Genomic DNA, 17,118 nt, shown 5'->3' on the forward strand with positions numbered 1-17,118 from the left:
GATTTTGCAGAAGACTCAGCTACTCTTCCTGGGGTCCATAAAAAAACACAAAACGTGACAAGTAACAAAATGCTGATACACTGATCGACAAGGACAATCACTCAATTTAAAATACAATGATGTACAAACAATTCAACAACAAACATAACGTGTGTTAGAGGGTGTCTGTTTGGGTGTGTGTCCTTTCACAGTCCCCGCTTTAACATTATATATAGTTTAATCTTTTTTTTAAAGGTAATTTTGCTGTTTTCTTGAGTAATTGGTGATGGAAGGGAGTTCCATGCAATCATGGCTCTGTATAATACTGTGTGATGCCGTGAATTCATTTTGGACTTGGGGACTGTGAAGAGACCCCTGCTGGCATGTCTTGTGGGGTATGTACAGGTGTATGAGCTGCATGTCATTTGATTTTTATAATAATATACGCCATTTAGCAGACGTTTTTATGCAGACACTGGCATTTTCATCACAGTAATATTTCCCATGAAAACTGCAGAGAAGTAGTTAAAATCTCGTCAAACCTCGTCAACCCTCAGCCATGCAGGTTGTTGATGTTATTTCTGTATGTGCAGTTAATGGCAAGGCTTCCTGCTCTGTTTTGAGCCAGCTGCAGCTTTGCTAGGTCTTTCTTGGCTGCACTTGACCATATCAACGGACAGTAATCAAGATGGGACAAGACCAGAGCCTTAACAACTAACTAGTGCAGTTGATTTTTGTGTCAAAAACGAAGAACATATTTTTATAACAGACATAACCCTCCCTATCTTCACAACAACTCTGTCAATATGACTTGACCATGATAACTGACCATCCGATATTATACCCAGGAGTTCAGCTTCCTCAACTTGCTCAATGGTCACACACTTTATGTACAACTCCAGTTGAGGTTTAGGTCTTAGAGAATGTTTTGAACCAAAGACAATACCTTTAGTTTTAGATGTATTTAAGACCCGTTTATTATTAATCACCCATTCTGACACTGACTGTAACTCCTTATTTAGAATTTTAGTGAGCTCACTGACTTTAGGTGCTGACATGTAGAGTGTGGAATCATCCTCATTACATCGTCATTCTAGCTTTGTGTAAGACCAGTGGGAATTATTTGTAAAATTAGAGAAGAGTAACGGCCCAAGGCAACTGCTCTGAGGGATACCAAACTGTGCATATTTGATGTTTCAGAAGCTTCCATTGAAGAACACTCTCTGGGTTCTGTTGGATAAATAACTCTCCAACCATGTGATGGCAGGTGATGTAAAGCATAGCAAGTGAGTTTCTTCATTAACAATTTATGATTAATAATAAGGCATAGAAAATGAATAGGCCTATTATTTGACTGTACAGGCTTCTTCCAAAATATTTTGGGTAATATGTCTGTCATTGCTAAACTGTACATGTAGGCTACACAAGCCATCAAAATCCAATGCATTAAACAGGCCTATGGATTTTGGGGCAAAACTTTATTATAAATACTTGTCCCCAACTCAAATGTGAGTTATGTGCGCAGAACTGAAGTTAGGAATCCACTGGCCCCTAGATGCCCCCAATTGTCTTATACTGCAGAAAGAAAGAAACACATACACTGAGTGTACAAAACACGAGAAACACCTTCCTAATATTGAGTTGCCCTCAGAACAGCCTCAACTCGTCGCGACATGAACTCTACAAGGTGTCAAAAGCGTTCCACAGGGATGCTGGCCCATGTTGACTCCAATGCTTCCCATAGTTGTGTCAAGTTGGCTGGTAGTGGATCTCTATTTCAAATAGCTTGTTCCATCTCATCCCACAGATGCTCAAATGATTTTAGATCTAGTGACTGGGCAGGCCACTGCTGTAAGCTAAATTCACTATCATGTTCATGGAACCATTCCTGGACAATCCTAGCCTTGTGCCATGAGGTGTTATCCTGCTGAGAAAATAAATTTGCAGATGGATACACTGCTGCCATGAAGGTGATTCACCTGATTGGAAATGATGTTCAGATATTCTGTGACATTCAAACATTGCTCCACTTTTATCAAGGGGCTCAATGTGTGCCATGAAAACACACCCCACACTGTAACACCACCAGCCTGCAATGTTGACACGCCGCATGATGGATGCATGTACTCATGTGGTTTTCTCCATACTGTAGTCCTCCCATCAGCGTGAAACAGCAGATTTCATCAGACCAACTCTCCAGTGTGCAGTGTTTTTTCCATTGTTGCAATCACCAGGCATTATAGTCTGTTGCTCTGCACAATTTGTGTCAGCCTCCTTTGTCCTTTTTCATCAATAACCTGTTTTTTACCACTGACCTGCTGTTGGCTGGATTTCCTTTGGTTGGTGGACCATTCTTGATACACACGGGTAACTGTTGATCGTGAAAAACCCAGCAGCGTTGCAGTTCTTGACACACTCAAACCGGTCGCCAACACCTACTACCATTCCCCATTCAAAGGCACTTCAAATATTTTGTCTGGCCCATTCACCCTTTGAATGGCACACATACACAATCCGTCTCAATTGTCTCAAGGCTTAAAAATCCTTCTTTAACTTGTCGCCTCCCCTTTATCTACACTGATCGAAGGGAATTTAACAGGTGACATTAATAAGAGATCGTAGCTTTCACCTAGATTCACCTGGTCAGTCTGTCATGGAAAGAGCAGATGTTACTAATGTTTTGTACACTCAGTGTATATGTTGTAGAATAACGAGCCTTCCGTTAGCTGTCAATATGGTGAATGCCATATTCTCTTCACAATGGCCTACCCAAAAAGCATTTGAATAATTTCCCTTAGGAAAGTATAGGCTATAGTTTTTTTAAGTAACTGTCCAGTGTTTTGACATTTCTATGAAATTTGATCTATAATTAATTACAATATGAGTCAAATAGTTTTCCTTCCAAAAAATGGTACCCATGTATGTCAAAAGCAGTTTCTGTGTCGGAATGTTGTGGGTATACCTCATCAACAGAATGGTGTTGACTTATACTGATCATTAAAAATAGCCTATTGATTGACCAGCTCATGGACCACTGATTGGCCAGCTTATCCTCTTCAGGAGGATGACATCATCCTCTATGAGGAAATAGCAAGCATTTTTCTAATGTCTGTTTGAGATACAAGTTTGCTTTGGCTACAAATGAGAGTATAGGATGAGTCAACAACATTATTTGGGTAGACTATGAGTTAAGAGAGTATTAACTTTTAAACGTGAGATTTTCACTGGACAGTTACTTTAAGACGGAGGAGCAAATCTCCACCTTTGCAATCACCTGGCATTATAGGTTGAAGTCTTCACAACTTGTAATTTAATTAAACTATGTGACTATAAATAGGTCAATAAGCTCTCAATCCATTTTCAAGTCTATCCATGTTTGGCTAAATGTATATCATATTATTGATCAATGCAAATATATCCAACCAATTCATTAAAATGTTTTCTAAACTTCACCCTTTCAAAAGTGCCCCATCGACCCAAAGTGGGACGGGTCATTTCTTAGAGAGGTACGCAATGTGCCAACTAAACGCATTGTAAACATGGCTTGGATTGACCAATGGGATAACCCCATGCCAAACGGGTGGAACCAATCCCATATTGAATAAGAATTAAGTGTCACGTTGGTTTCACCGCTCACACTTTAACCGAGATCATAACTTTAAGAGGTGGAACGACGACGACACTTCAATATCGTTTTGATACAACTGTTCAACGTCTGCAAACGACGGGGACATTGGTTCAAATGGAGAAATCAAAAAATTTCCGCATCGATGCGCTTCTGGCTGTTGACCCGCCGAAGGTGCAGACATCTCCGCTTGCGCTTGTGACTTCTTTATCTTCCTCTTCCATTTCATCGTCCGGAAGTGTACCAAACTCAGAATTGAATGCCGACTCTTTACGGAATGAGACGCCGTCTCCACCTAGGATTTCCCCTTCTGGTTTGATTCCTAAACCAGGCTTCTTGAACAGTCCCCACAGTATGCTTGGATTACATCCACAGAGCAGCGCAGGGATCCCTCCCCAGGCTCTCTACGGCCACCCCATGTATACCTACTCCCTCGGGCAGCACCCTGCCTTGTCCTACTCATATCCGCATGGGTCTCATCACCACCATCCATGCAGCGACTCCCTCAAACTCTCGGCCGGGACGTTTCAGCTCGACCACTGGCTGCGAGTCTCCACAGCGGGAATGATGCTACCCAAAATGCCCGACTTTAATTGTGAGTATTGTGAGTATAACTGCTGCCATTTAATTTTCATAGTTTGTCGTCTATGCTTTTAATTATATAATAATTTTTGGACTGCTGATAAAAAAACTGCTGACTTTATATTGCTGTATACGCACTTGGCGAGCAAGTGGATGGATTTTACATTATTCATCCATTGGTACTTTTACTGCCTCAAGACTTGGTGAAGGTGCGAGGAGAGGGGTGATAGGTTTTCAGAGAGAAACTAAAATGGACATATAATGGACAGTGTGAAACTCGCAGCCGACACACTGTTTGCTAACCAGATACTGCGCTTTTTGTTCCGGTTCGTTTTAACAGATGTGTTTAAAATTAGATGGCAAATAGCTTAGCTCTCTCTGAATATATATTCAGACAATGTTAGATGTTATACTAACAATATTATGGCAATTTCGACCTGAACCCGTTTCTTGAGAAGGCTGCATAGTGTGCAAAAAAAACACACATTTATATCCCAAAGGATATATGTGTTCTATATGTTCAATTTAAATCAGTTTAATATAAAGCTTTTACCATTTAATATTCAACAACTGATTTCCCATTTAAACCTGTAATGATTAGCCTTTCATTTTCAATCTGCTTATTACAAAAGTACATATTGTTATAGGCTATATCATATAGGTCATGTATCATAAAGGCTATATCATATAGGGAAATTGTTATCTCAATATTATTCCTTTTGTTTGCAGACAAATTGGATTTTTCAGGCATATAACGGTTTTATTACAGCCTATCGAATAATTTATTCAAATGCCGTGCATAGGCCTAATGTAAAATCACGCACGCACGTTGACATCATTTTTTCTTGTACTTACATGTTGTTTTCCAGCTCAGGCCCAGTCAAACTTGCTTGGAAAGTGCAGAAGACCAAGGACTGCATTCACAAGTCAGCAGCTACTGGAGCTCGAGCATCAATTCAAACTGAATAAGTATCTGTCGCGACCGAAGCGCTTTGAGGTGGCTACATCCTTGATGCTGACGGAAACGCAGGTATATAAGAGCTTCAAATACATGTTTGTTTGTGAGCCATTGTGAAACATACCACTATTATGCTATTCAATCCGTTTTACATGAAAACACTGTTCTTTAGTTGTGTGTTCTATGATCTGGCCAGGTGCTGCCCATTACGAACGGCTCGTATCTAAAAACGGCCTATTAACTTGAACTATTATTGTTCGACCATATAAAAACACATTTTCTCAAAAATATTTGTTATTTTCATTTTCAGGTGAAAATTTGGTTTCAGAACAGGCGAATGAAGTGGAAACGGAGCAAGAAGGCCAAAGAGCAAGCCGCTCAGGAGGCTGAGAATAAGAAAAGCAACAAAAACGGACAGGAGAAATCGGACGGACAGGAACAAACGGATTATCAAAAGACTAGTTCTGCCAAAAGTAACAGAATAAGAGACTTCAGGGACAGTGACGACGATGAAGGTGACAACTTCCTGTACAACTCCTCGGATTGCTCATCAGACGACGATAGAAACCACACCAGTGATATAAGCCCACAGCCTTGATAGGGGTAAGGATACACGTATTTTTGAAACGCTATAGGCCTACACGCCTTAAATGGGAATAAAATGTTCCACCTAACTGCAGCTGCATGTACAGTAATAACAACCTTCAATCACCTACCCGGAAATTACGAAAGTAATTAGAATAATTTGGAAAATACTAAACGATCAATGCCTGACTGAGATTCAGTGTGCAGAATGGCCCTATAAGGTCAGATTGACGTTTTAGAATGCAGTATCGAGGTACACTCTGCTATTTGTAATATTGCATGGTTTTATGTGACAATGTCATGTTTTCATCCAGTTGGTTTAGGACCCTGATGTCCAGTACAATCACATGGGTACTCCACTATAGGTGTTATTGTCATACTATTTTGATATGGCTACCAATTGTAAATTCAGACATGATATTCATCTTTGCATTTTATTTTGTTTAATGTTTTTGAATTTGTGTGGATATAGCCTATAACACTAATGTAATTGTGTCATATATTGTTAACGTGCAGAAAAATATCCTTTGTTTATTTTTGTATGCTGTGTTTATAAAATGGCTATACCGATGCATGCTAAATTATTGTTAACCTCTCCCATGATAGCCTACAGACGACATTAAATACATTTGTTGTATAAAACATTGTGTTTTTTAATGCTGACCAATGTGAATTTATCAAACACACTTAGCTGATTATGGTGCCATGTTGGAGCCAATTTGTTCTCTGTTTAGAGGTCATAAGCATACACATAGGTCTGTATAATTGACCTTATGATCTTAGTATAATTTTGATTGATATATTGATTTAGCCAGCAAGTGCATAGCATTTTATATTTTCTTGAGGGCTATTGTGCGAAGTAGGAAAATATTTTCATTCATAAATAAATTATGACATAATGTCTATATTTAGCAGATCGAATGACAATCCTTTGAAAATAGTGCTTTTGTTGTCTATCCGCATTAACAAGCGGTTTCAAAGATGTATTAATATGAGCCAATTGCTGGTCTAGTGTGAAATGGTTCCACAGTCTTACTCCAGACACGTTTGCACAGATCCGACACCGGTATAAACAGCGATTCCCATGACCCGACCTGTCAGACCAACGATGACGACAGAACCTTCAATAGGCCTACGAAGTGTATGATATCCTACTAATATATAGACTACATCCACAGCTTATAATGCCGTTTTTTTTATTTAGGCTATTGCCTATGTTACATCCACCAAAACAACATGCTTTTACTCATCAAAATTATAGGCTACTGAGCTCACTACATCATCTTTAGGCCTGAAGAGACTGCAACATTATCTGGAAGGAGAGAAATACAATATTGGAAGAAGACAGAGCTCTTAGTAATTGCAATGGCATTTGTGGCAATGTAATTCAGTCCAGTTTAATAGAAAGTAAAAGTCTAATACATATTTAGGCCCACCCTTAAGAAAAAAACATGAATTTCACATGTGAAGTTAATGTGACATGTAAAGCAGCATGTGATAACATGAAAATCCACATGTGAAACTTCATGTGAAATACCATCACGCGAAGTGTTCCACAACCTCATGGTTTCACATGATTTCACATGGAAAAGGTTATGTGATCATTTGTGAAAATCCACATGTGAAACTTCATGTGAAATATCATCACATGTGAAATGTTCCAAAAAACATGGTTTTGCATGATTTCACATGTGGAATTTCACATGTGAAATAAAATTGTGAAATCATGTGGATTTTCCTCAAGGGCTTAGCTACTTTCTAAGCAAAGAATCTAGTCATACATTTGGTTCAATGTGAATGAAAAGCATTTCCTAAACATGTGGGAATTTCACATGTGAAATCATGTGATTTTCCACATGTGAAATCATGGGTTTTTCCATAAGGGTACATAGCTACCAATGAGTTATATTTCAGATCAATTACTTGAGTACATGTAAATATCAACATAATGCTCAAGGCATGAAAAGCAATTCCTTTGCAATATATTCCCTTTCTTTTACCCATAATGCCTCATCTAATATCCCCCTATTCCATTGTCTCTTTTAAGATTGACAATGTTTGGTAGTTGTTCATAATCACATGCAGTGTCTTTTTGTTTTGGAAATACAGATGTCTTGCATTGCAGCTATATGTTCATGAAGTGTGATATATTTACCAGTCTACTTTAAGAACAGGGTTGGGTAAATTACTTTGTAAATGTAATCCGTTACAGTTAGTGTACTAGTTACCTGTCCAAAATTGAAATCAGTAACGTAATTTTTAGATTACCCAAACTCAGTAACGTAATCTGATTACTTTCAGTTACTTTTGGATTACTTTCCCTTTAAGAGGCATTAGAAGATGACAAAAAGGATCCATCAAACACATTTGTTGTGTCATCATAGTGGTCTCTGAATTGTGGTCAGACTAGACTCACTCAAGTAGAACAAACTTAAAGGTACAATGCAGCAGTTTTTATCCCAATATTTTCTGGGTAACAACTAACAATTAAGTACTTTACTGTGATTTTTTCAAATTAAAATGGTCAAAAATAAACAAAAATAACTTCTTAGCAAAGAGCAATTTCTCAAGCAACAATTTTGCGAGGACTGTCCGGGAGTTGTTTGAGTGGGGAAAACTGAAAACTAGCTGTTATTGTCAGAGTTTTGCGAGGACTGTCCGGGAGTTGTTTGAGTGGGGAAAACTGAAAACTAGCTGTTATTGTCAGAGTTTTGCGAGGACTGTCCGGGAGTTGTTTGAGTGGGGAAAACTGAAAACTAGTTGTTATTGTCAGAGTTTTGCGAGGACTGTCCGGGAGTTGTTTGAGTGGGGAAAACTGAAAACTAGCTGTTATTGTCAGAGTTTTGCGAGGACTGTCCGGGAGTTGTTTGAGTGGGGAAAACTGAAAACTAGCTGTTATTGTCAGAGTTTTGCGAGGACTGTCCGGGAGTTGTTTGAGTGGGGAAAACTGAAAACTAGCTGTTATTGTCAGAGTTTTGCGAGGACTGTCCGGGTGTTGTTTGAGTGGGGAGGGGAAAATTGAAAACTAGCTGTTATTGTCAGAGTTTTGGAACTCTCTTTCTTATTGGTCTATTAACATTTGAAAGTTAGGTCATTTAGCAGACACTCTTATCCAGAGAGACTTACAGTAGTGCATGCATGCATTTTTCATACTGATCTCCCATGGGAATCAAACATACAACCCTGGCGTTATAAGCACCATGCTCTACCAACTGAGCCACATGGGAATTAGTAACTAATTTATCGTATGGTGATGTCACCATGGAAAGCCAAAACTCCCTCCCATCGAAACAGGCCGAAATTTCAGGCGGCCTTTTCAACAGCTCTTAGACTAAAAGGGCCTTATCATAATTTTCACAATTTAATCGTATTATTCCAACCTCAGTGTGGAAATATATATAAAACACAAAAATCAAGTTTTTGACTGCACTGATTACAATAGTTTTACTAGTAACATAACTGCTTACATTTACAGGTTTTTGTAATCATATTACTTAACCGATTACATGTAATCAGTTACTCCCCAACCCTGTAACATACTGTAGGTTTCTGTCCTACACAGTCTGGTCTGATGTACAGAACCTAGCACAGCTTAAATGTGGGAAATCAGTCACTGTAGCACATTGGTGAGTTTATGGGTTACTTATGCTTTATGTGGTGCATAGCATGATTACTGTTTTGTGAATTCCTTATCAGCGTTTCCTTCACGTTTGACCAAATGTGTGACTTGTTTTTTGCTTAGAAAGTAGCTAAACCCTTACGGAAAAACCACATGATTTCAAAGTTTTACTTCACATGTGAAATCATGTGAAACTATGTGTTTTTGGAACACTTCACGTGATGATATTTCACATGAAGTTTCACATTTAATCGCATACGTCTCACATGAGGATTCACATTTTCACATGTGCATATTTTGTTTTACATTAGATTTCACAGGTGATGCCCTGCAAACCAAAATGTGTCTTTAGGATACACACACAAACAGTGCTTTTAACATACAGTGTTTTCAATTTACATATTTGACACTCATGATTACATTGTATGTCCTCAACTTGGATTGGAACTCACAACCTCTAGGTTCACAGCATTCCGATCGCCCTGCTATGCCACAATGTCTTTCTCAATTATTGATTTCACCTGTATTCCTACACTTTGGACTTAAGTAAAGTAAATCTCAGCTTTGTTAAAAATACACTCAAGAAAAACGATTATATTTATCATTGTGATTCAGGAGTAACATTAAAACAGAATAATATGCCTCACCAACATTTGAGAACTATACAGAAAACCCCTCAAATTGCTGAAATAAATCAATTAAATCAATGATGAGAGAATAGTCAGAAAATAGCAGTGCAGATGGCATTTTCTTTTTAAAGTGCAGAGATGTATTATATGTAATGAACGTGTAGAGGAATGCTACAGACTTTGTGGAGCAGCATATCCATAATCCAGAGGTTGTAAATTCTAATCCCAGGTGGGGTCATATTGAGATGTCAGTACTAAGTGATCATGTCAAATGGAATCATACTGTCATTGATTAAAACGTTTTACACTATTTTAGCTGAACAGCGTACTACTTTCTTTAAAACCCCCATATAATTTATTTCCCTTACAAAAAAAAACAAATTTGAAAATTGCAGTTTAAATTGTGAAAATGGCAGTTTCACATGTGAAATTACATTTTCATATGTAAAATAGCTATTTTCACATGTTGAGCTGAAATTTCCACATGTAAAAAAGAAATACGTGAGGTCAGTTGTTCATATGTTCACATGTATTACATTTAGAGTTCACATGTTAACACCACCTTTCACATGTGAGGAGAATAACATGTTTTCATCTCACATGTGAATTGCAGATTCAGATGTGAAATTTTCAGTTTCACATGCGAAAAACCTTCACATGTGAAAATCGAATTTGCACTTTCAGGTGAAAAACTTTTGTGAAAATCTAATTCTCAAGTGTGAAACTGTTTTTTCACATGTTGAAATTTTGCATCCCTTATTTCCTTATTTTGCATTCATTATTTCATGAGATCATGTAATCACATTTGTAGTTTCAAAGTATCACATCTTGAAAATTTTCATCTCCATGTTGTCACATTTATTTCACGAGATCATGTTTTAAAATGTTTAGTTTCATGTTATGACTTGTTGATTTTACATGTGATCACATTATCACTTGTAAAATTAATTTGGTTTTTCTGTAAGGGAGTGTTCCAAAATATGTTTCAGAAGTTCTGAGTTTCTGTATAGCTGTGTTAGTATTATTGATTGAGGAGTAATTTAGCTAACGGATAGTTTGCCCAGCTGTGAGGATACAAAGAGAGAGAGCTACTTTATCAACACCTCTCAGTCAGGTACGGGATGGGAACACTCTCTGGGAGGGTAGGATATAGCTGGGAACAATAGACAGAGTCCCTATTCCCTTTAAAGTGCACTTCTCTTGACAGGCCTCGTCACAAGTAGTGCACTATATAGGGAATAAGGTGCCATTTGGGACTTACGAGAGTCAGTCTGAAGAATGGGACACACGCTGTACTACAGTGTAAGCATTATAAAATCTTGAGGCTAATTATAGGGTCTCCATATTTTCTTTATTCCTGTGATAGTACTGAAGTGTTAAGTAGTATACTAATTATGGGATTACAGATGCTTAACTGGCTGGTTGTGTTTGCTAGCTGGAGTGTTATCAGTAGAATTTAACATCTTAGCAGAACCATTAGAGGGTCACTCAGGGGTCAATACCAACCTAATGACACATGCAAGATGGCTTCAACCTGCATACAATAGCCTGTAAGCTCTTCACTGACTCTGTCACAATTCGCCTCTCTAGTTGACTCACAGGGTTTCTCTTTGTTACCATAGAGACTGACTGACACGGATCAGCTACATTTGCACTTTCACCTTCATCAAAACAAATAAGAACATTAAAGGCGAAGACATTGCCACCCTCCCATAGATGCCATTGTCTGGTGGTCTGGCGGAGGGACGTTTCCACTGAGTGACCTCGGTGGCCCCGTCTCACCTTCTGGCCTACACACAGATTAATGCCAGCCTTGGTAATAGAGCTAATTAATAGTAGCAGGCATCAAATGTAATGCAATGACTATGCTATGCAATGCATGCAGCCAATGTTGTCAGAGCCTTTGAGAGCGACGTCAACATTACGACCGGGAATACGACTTTCTCGAAGTGGATCCTTTGTTCGGACCACCACCCAGGACAGTGGATCTAATCCCAGAAGCCGACCCAAAACAACATCGCCGCAGAAGAGGCAGACGAAGCGGCCTCCAGGTCAGGCTCCGTAGGCGTGCACACTGCCCAGCGCTTCCGAGTACACTACTTGCCAATGTCCAGTCTCTTGACAAAAAGTTAGACGAAATTAGAGCAAGGGTTGCCTTCCAGAGAGACATCAAAGATTGTAACATTCTCTGTTTCACGGAAACATGGCTCTCTCGGGATACGTTGTTGGAGTCGGTTCAGCCACTGGGTTTCTTCATGTGTCGCGCCAACAGAGATAAACACCTCTCTGGGAAGAAGAAGGGCGGGGGTGTATGCTTCATGATTAACAACTCATGGTATAATCATAACAGCATACCGGAACTCAAGTTCTCCTTCTCACCCGACCTAGAATTACTTACAATCAAATGCCGACCATATTATCTCCCAAGAGAATTCTCGTCAGTTATCGTCACAGCTGTGTATATACCCCCTCAAGCAGACACCACGACGGCCCTCAAGGAACTCACTGAACTCTATGTAAACTGGAAACCATATATCCTGAGACTGCATTTACTGTAGCTTGGGATTTTAACAAAGCAAATTTGAGAACAAAGCTACTTAAATTCTATCAGCATATTGGTTGCAGCACTAGCGCAGGCAATACACTCGATCACTGCTACTCTAACTTCCGCAATGCATACAAGACCCTTCCTCACCCCCCCCTTTGGCAAATCCAACCACGACTCCATCTTGCTCTCACCATCTTATAGGCAGAAACTCAAACAGGATGTTCCCATGACTAGAACCATTCAACGCTGGTCTGACCAATCGGAATCCACGCTTCAAGATTTCTTTGATCACGCCGACTGGGAAATGTTCTGGGCAGCCTCTGAGAATAACATCGATCTATACGCTGACTCGGTGAGTGAGATTATAAGGAAGTGATTTGGAGATGTTGTACCCACTGTGACTATTAAAACCTACTCTAACCAGAAACCATGGATGGATGTCGGCATTCGCGCAAAACTGAAAGCGCGAACCACCACATTTAACCATGGAAAGAGGACTGGGAATATGGCCGAATATAAACAGTGTAGTTATTCCCTCCGCAAGGCAATCAAACAAGTGCCCTGTGGCTCAGTTGGTAGAGCATGGTGTTTGCAACGCCAGGGTTGTGGGTTGGATTCCCACGGGGGACCAGTATGGAGAAAAAATGTATGAAATATATGCATTCACTACTGTAAGTCACTCTGGATAAGAACGTAAAATGTAAAAAAAAAAGTGAAATGTCGGTATAGGGACAAAGTGGAGTCACAATTCAACGGCTCAGACACAAGACGTATGTGGCAGGGTCTACAGGAAATCACAGACTACAAAAAGAAAACCAGCCATGTTACGGACACCGATGTCTCGCTTCCAGAAAAACTAAAATGCCTGCTTTGAGGATAATACAGCACCACTGTCATGGCCTGCTAACAAGGACTGCCCCCCTTCCTCCTCTGTGGCCGACATGAGTAAGACATTTAAACGTGTTAACCCTCACAAGGCTGCTGGCCCAGACGGCATCCATAGCCGCGTCCTCAGAGTATGTGTAGACCAGCTGGATGGTGTGTTTACGGACATATTCAATTATTCCCTTTCCCAGTCTGCTGTCCCCACATAATTCAAGATGGCCAACATTGTTCCTGTAGCCAAGAAGGCAAAGATAACTGAACTAAATTACTACTGCCCCGTAGCTCTCACTTCTGTCATCATGAAGTGCTTTGAGAGACTAGTCAAGGATAATATCACCTCTACCTTACCTGCCACCCTAGACCCACTTCAGTTTGCATACCGCCCCAACAGGTCCACAGACGGTGCAATTGCCATCACACTGCACACTGCCCTATCCCATCTGGACAAGAGGAATACCTATGTAAGAATGCTGTTCATTGACTACAGCTCAGCATTCAACACCATAGTACCCTCCAAGCTCCTCATTAAGCTGGAGGCCCTGGGTCTCAACCCCGCCCTGTGCAATTTGGTCCTGGACTTTCTGACGGGCCGCCCCCAGATGGTGAAGATAGGAAACAACATCTCCACTTCGCTGACCCTCAACACTGGGGCCCCACAAGGGTGGGTGCTCAGCCCCATCCTGTACTCCCTGTTCACCCATGACTGCGTGGCCATGCACGCCTCCAACTCAATCATCAAGTTTAGACGACACAACAGTAGTGGGCTTGATTACCAACAACGACGAGACAACCTACAGGGAGGAGGTGAGGGCACTCGAAGTGTGGTGTCACTCAACGTCAACAAAACAAAGGAGACGATAATGGACTTCAGGAAACAGCAGAGGGAGCACCCCCATCCACATCGAAGGGACAGCAGTGGAGAAGATGGAAAGTTTTAAGTTCCTCGGCGTACATATCACAGACAAACTAAAATGGTCCACCCACACAGACAGTGTTGTGAAGAATACACAACAGCTCCTCTTCAACCTCAGGAGGCTAAAGAAATTTGGCTTGTCACCTAAAACCCTGACAAACTTTTATAGATGCACAATCGAGAGCATCCTGTCGGGCTGTATCACTGCCTGGTATGGCAACTGCACCACCCTCAACCGCAAGGCTCTCCAGAGGGTGGTGCGATCTGCACAACGCATCACCGGGGGCAAACTACCTGCCCTCCAAGACACCAACAGCACCTGATGTCACAGGAAGGCCAAAAACATCATCAAGGACAACAACCACCCGAGCCACTGCATGTTCACCCCGTTACCACCCAGAAGGTGAGGTCAGTAAAGGTGCATCAAAGCTGGGACCGAGAGACTGAAAAACAGCTTCTATCTCAAGGCCATCAGACTGCTAAACAGCAATCACTAACTCAGAGAGGCTGCTGCCTACATAGAGACTCATATCACTGGTCACTTTAATAAATGTATCACTAGTCACTTTAAACAATGCCACTTTAATAATGTTAACATATCTTACATTACTCATATCATATGTATATACTGTACATTATACCATCTATTGCACCATGCCTATGCCGCTCATCCATATATTTACATGTACATATTCTTATTCCTCCCTTTAGATGTGTGTGTATTAGGTAGTTGTTGGGGAATTGTTAAGATTACTTGTTAGATATTACTGCACTGTCAGAACTAGAAGCACAAGCATTTCGCCACACTCGCATTAACATCTGCTAACCGTGTGTATGTGACCAATAAAACTTGATTTGATTTGAATAAAAACCCAGTGTCATTTCATTCAGATGTGTTAGCCTACACATAATGTGAATGAACATGATGTTGGGTCTCTTTTACAATGTTGATACATTCAAGGGTAAAAACTTGAAAAGATTGAATAGTGATTCATTTGGCACTTCTGATACAAGGTCATAAACATGGAAGCTTGCTCATGGGAAGAGGTCAACAATGTCACAGAGCGATGCTAATGACGCTGACAACAGATTAGAAAGTGACCTATAAAGTTAGCTATGGACAATCAGATGCCAATGGCATAGCCAAAGCCATTCATTTTGTCCTCAGTCAACAACCTCCTCCTCAAATGCAATTCATAGCTAAGGTCGTACACAAAGTAAAAGATTTAGACTTATACAACTTATAATTGAATATAGTGAGTACACAATGCCATTTAATTGAGAGGAAGCTGATTTATCAACTAGGGATTCAAATGTAAAACTTCAATAGACTGCTTTGGTAAAACATAACATCAATAGGACCACACAGAACTGGTATTTTATTAGGATCCCCATTAGCTGTTGTGAAAGCAGCAGCTACTCTTCCTCAGGTCCACACAAAATGTGACATAATACAGAATATTAATAGACAAGGTCAGAACTACATAAGTTTAATACAAATGTGGTATGCAGTGATGATGACGGTCATGTAAATTCTGTATGACATTTGAGACATTGTTTCACACTGCCACCCGAGAGGATTATTTCCTATAACCGTGGCGTCCGCCTGGAAAGTGAGCTCAGTGTATTGACATTATGCAAATAAGCTTTCATGAATTCCAGAGACATAACATTTACATTACATTTAAGTCATTTAGCAGACGCTCTTATCCAGAGCGACTTACAAAATGGTGCATTCACCTTATGATATCCAGTGGAACAACCACTTTACAATAGTGCATCTAAATCTTTTAAGGGGGGGGTTAGAAGGATTACTTTATCCTATCCTAGGTATTCCTTAAAGAGGTGGGGTTTCAGGTGTCTCCGGAAGGTGGTGATTGACTCCGCTGTCCTGGCGTCGTGAGGGAGCTTGTTCCACCATTGGGGTGCCAGAGCAGCGAACAGTTTTGACTGGGCTGAGCGGGAACTGTGCTTCCTCAGAGGTAGGGGGGCCAGCAGGCCAGTGGTGGATGAACGCAGTGCCCTTGTTTGGGTGTAGGGCCTGATCAGAGCCTGAAGGTATGGAGGTGCCGTTCCCTTCACAGCTCCGTAGGCAATCACCATGGTCTTGTAGCGGATGCGAGCTTCAATTGGAAGCCAGTGGAGAGAGCGGAGGAGCGGGGTGACGTGAGAGAACTATATATAACATATAGGAAGCACATTCACATGTATCAAGACCCATCAAATCAGATGAATTCAGTATGCAAATGTTTATTATTTCCCCTTATGCACATCTCAAATGTTTTACATTATTAATCCTCTATTTCATCTGAAACATACATTTTAGTAGACTGCATACCATTGCTACATGGTAAAAACAGAATAACTTCTGTACAAATATATAGACAAAGGCAATTTCCATTATGACAATGAATTAAATTTGATACATCAGTGTTAACTACACTGGAAATAGAATTGTCCACAGTGGCATGGTCATTATCATTGCCACTTGATGAAGCCTCTACTTAACGTTGATATTTATAATGTCATAAAAAAACATCTCTGTGGTTGCCAATACTGCAATTCATAAAAAAGATGACTTATATGATGACTAAGACCTCCCAGAGGAGCCATTTCCATTGACCTTGGGGCAACATCTAAAATCACAGTTTAAAAACCCCAAAACAAAACAGCATTGCTTCAGTCTTGAAATTAAATTGATGGGTTTGTTCCTTGTAATAAAGACCATTTTCTCCAAACAGGTCTCTTTTGTTCTCCTGGCATTCTCCCAGAGTCCGAACGTGTCTGTGTGTGTT

General features: G+C 40.2%; 1 protein-coding gene across 2 annotated transcripts; it reads left to right on the plus strand.

The window, feature by feature from the left end:
- Window positions 1-3,604: 3,604 nt before the first annotated feature.
- On the plus strand, window positions 3,605-6,996 carry LOC106578612 (motor neuron and pancreas homeobox protein 1). Of its 2 annotated transcripts, none has more exons than XM_014157610.2 (3): window positions 3,605-4,208; window positions 5,056-5,216; window positions 5,455-6,996. In XM_014157610.2, exons 1-3 carry the CDS (start codon window positions 3,722-3,724, stop codon window positions 5,740-5,742), a joined length of 936 nt encoding a protein of 311 aa, XP_014013085.1. In that variant the 5' UTR covers window positions 3,605-3,721; the 3' UTR covers window positions 5,743-6,996. The 2 variants fall into 2 exon arrangements, with proteins under 2 accessions (XP_014013085.1, XP_014013086.1); XM_014157611.2 differs by having other exon boundaries at window positions 3,605-4,199.
- Window positions 6,997-17,118: the final 10,122 nt, after the last annotated feature.

Source organism: Salmo salar, chromosome ssa19 (assembly GCF_905237065.1).
Source record: "Salmo salar chromosome ssa19, Ssal_v3.1, whole genome shotgun sequence".
In the NCBI taxonomy this organism is placed as follows: Eukaryota; Metazoa; Chordata; class Actinopteri; order Salmoniformes; family Salmonidae; genus Salmo; species Salmo salar.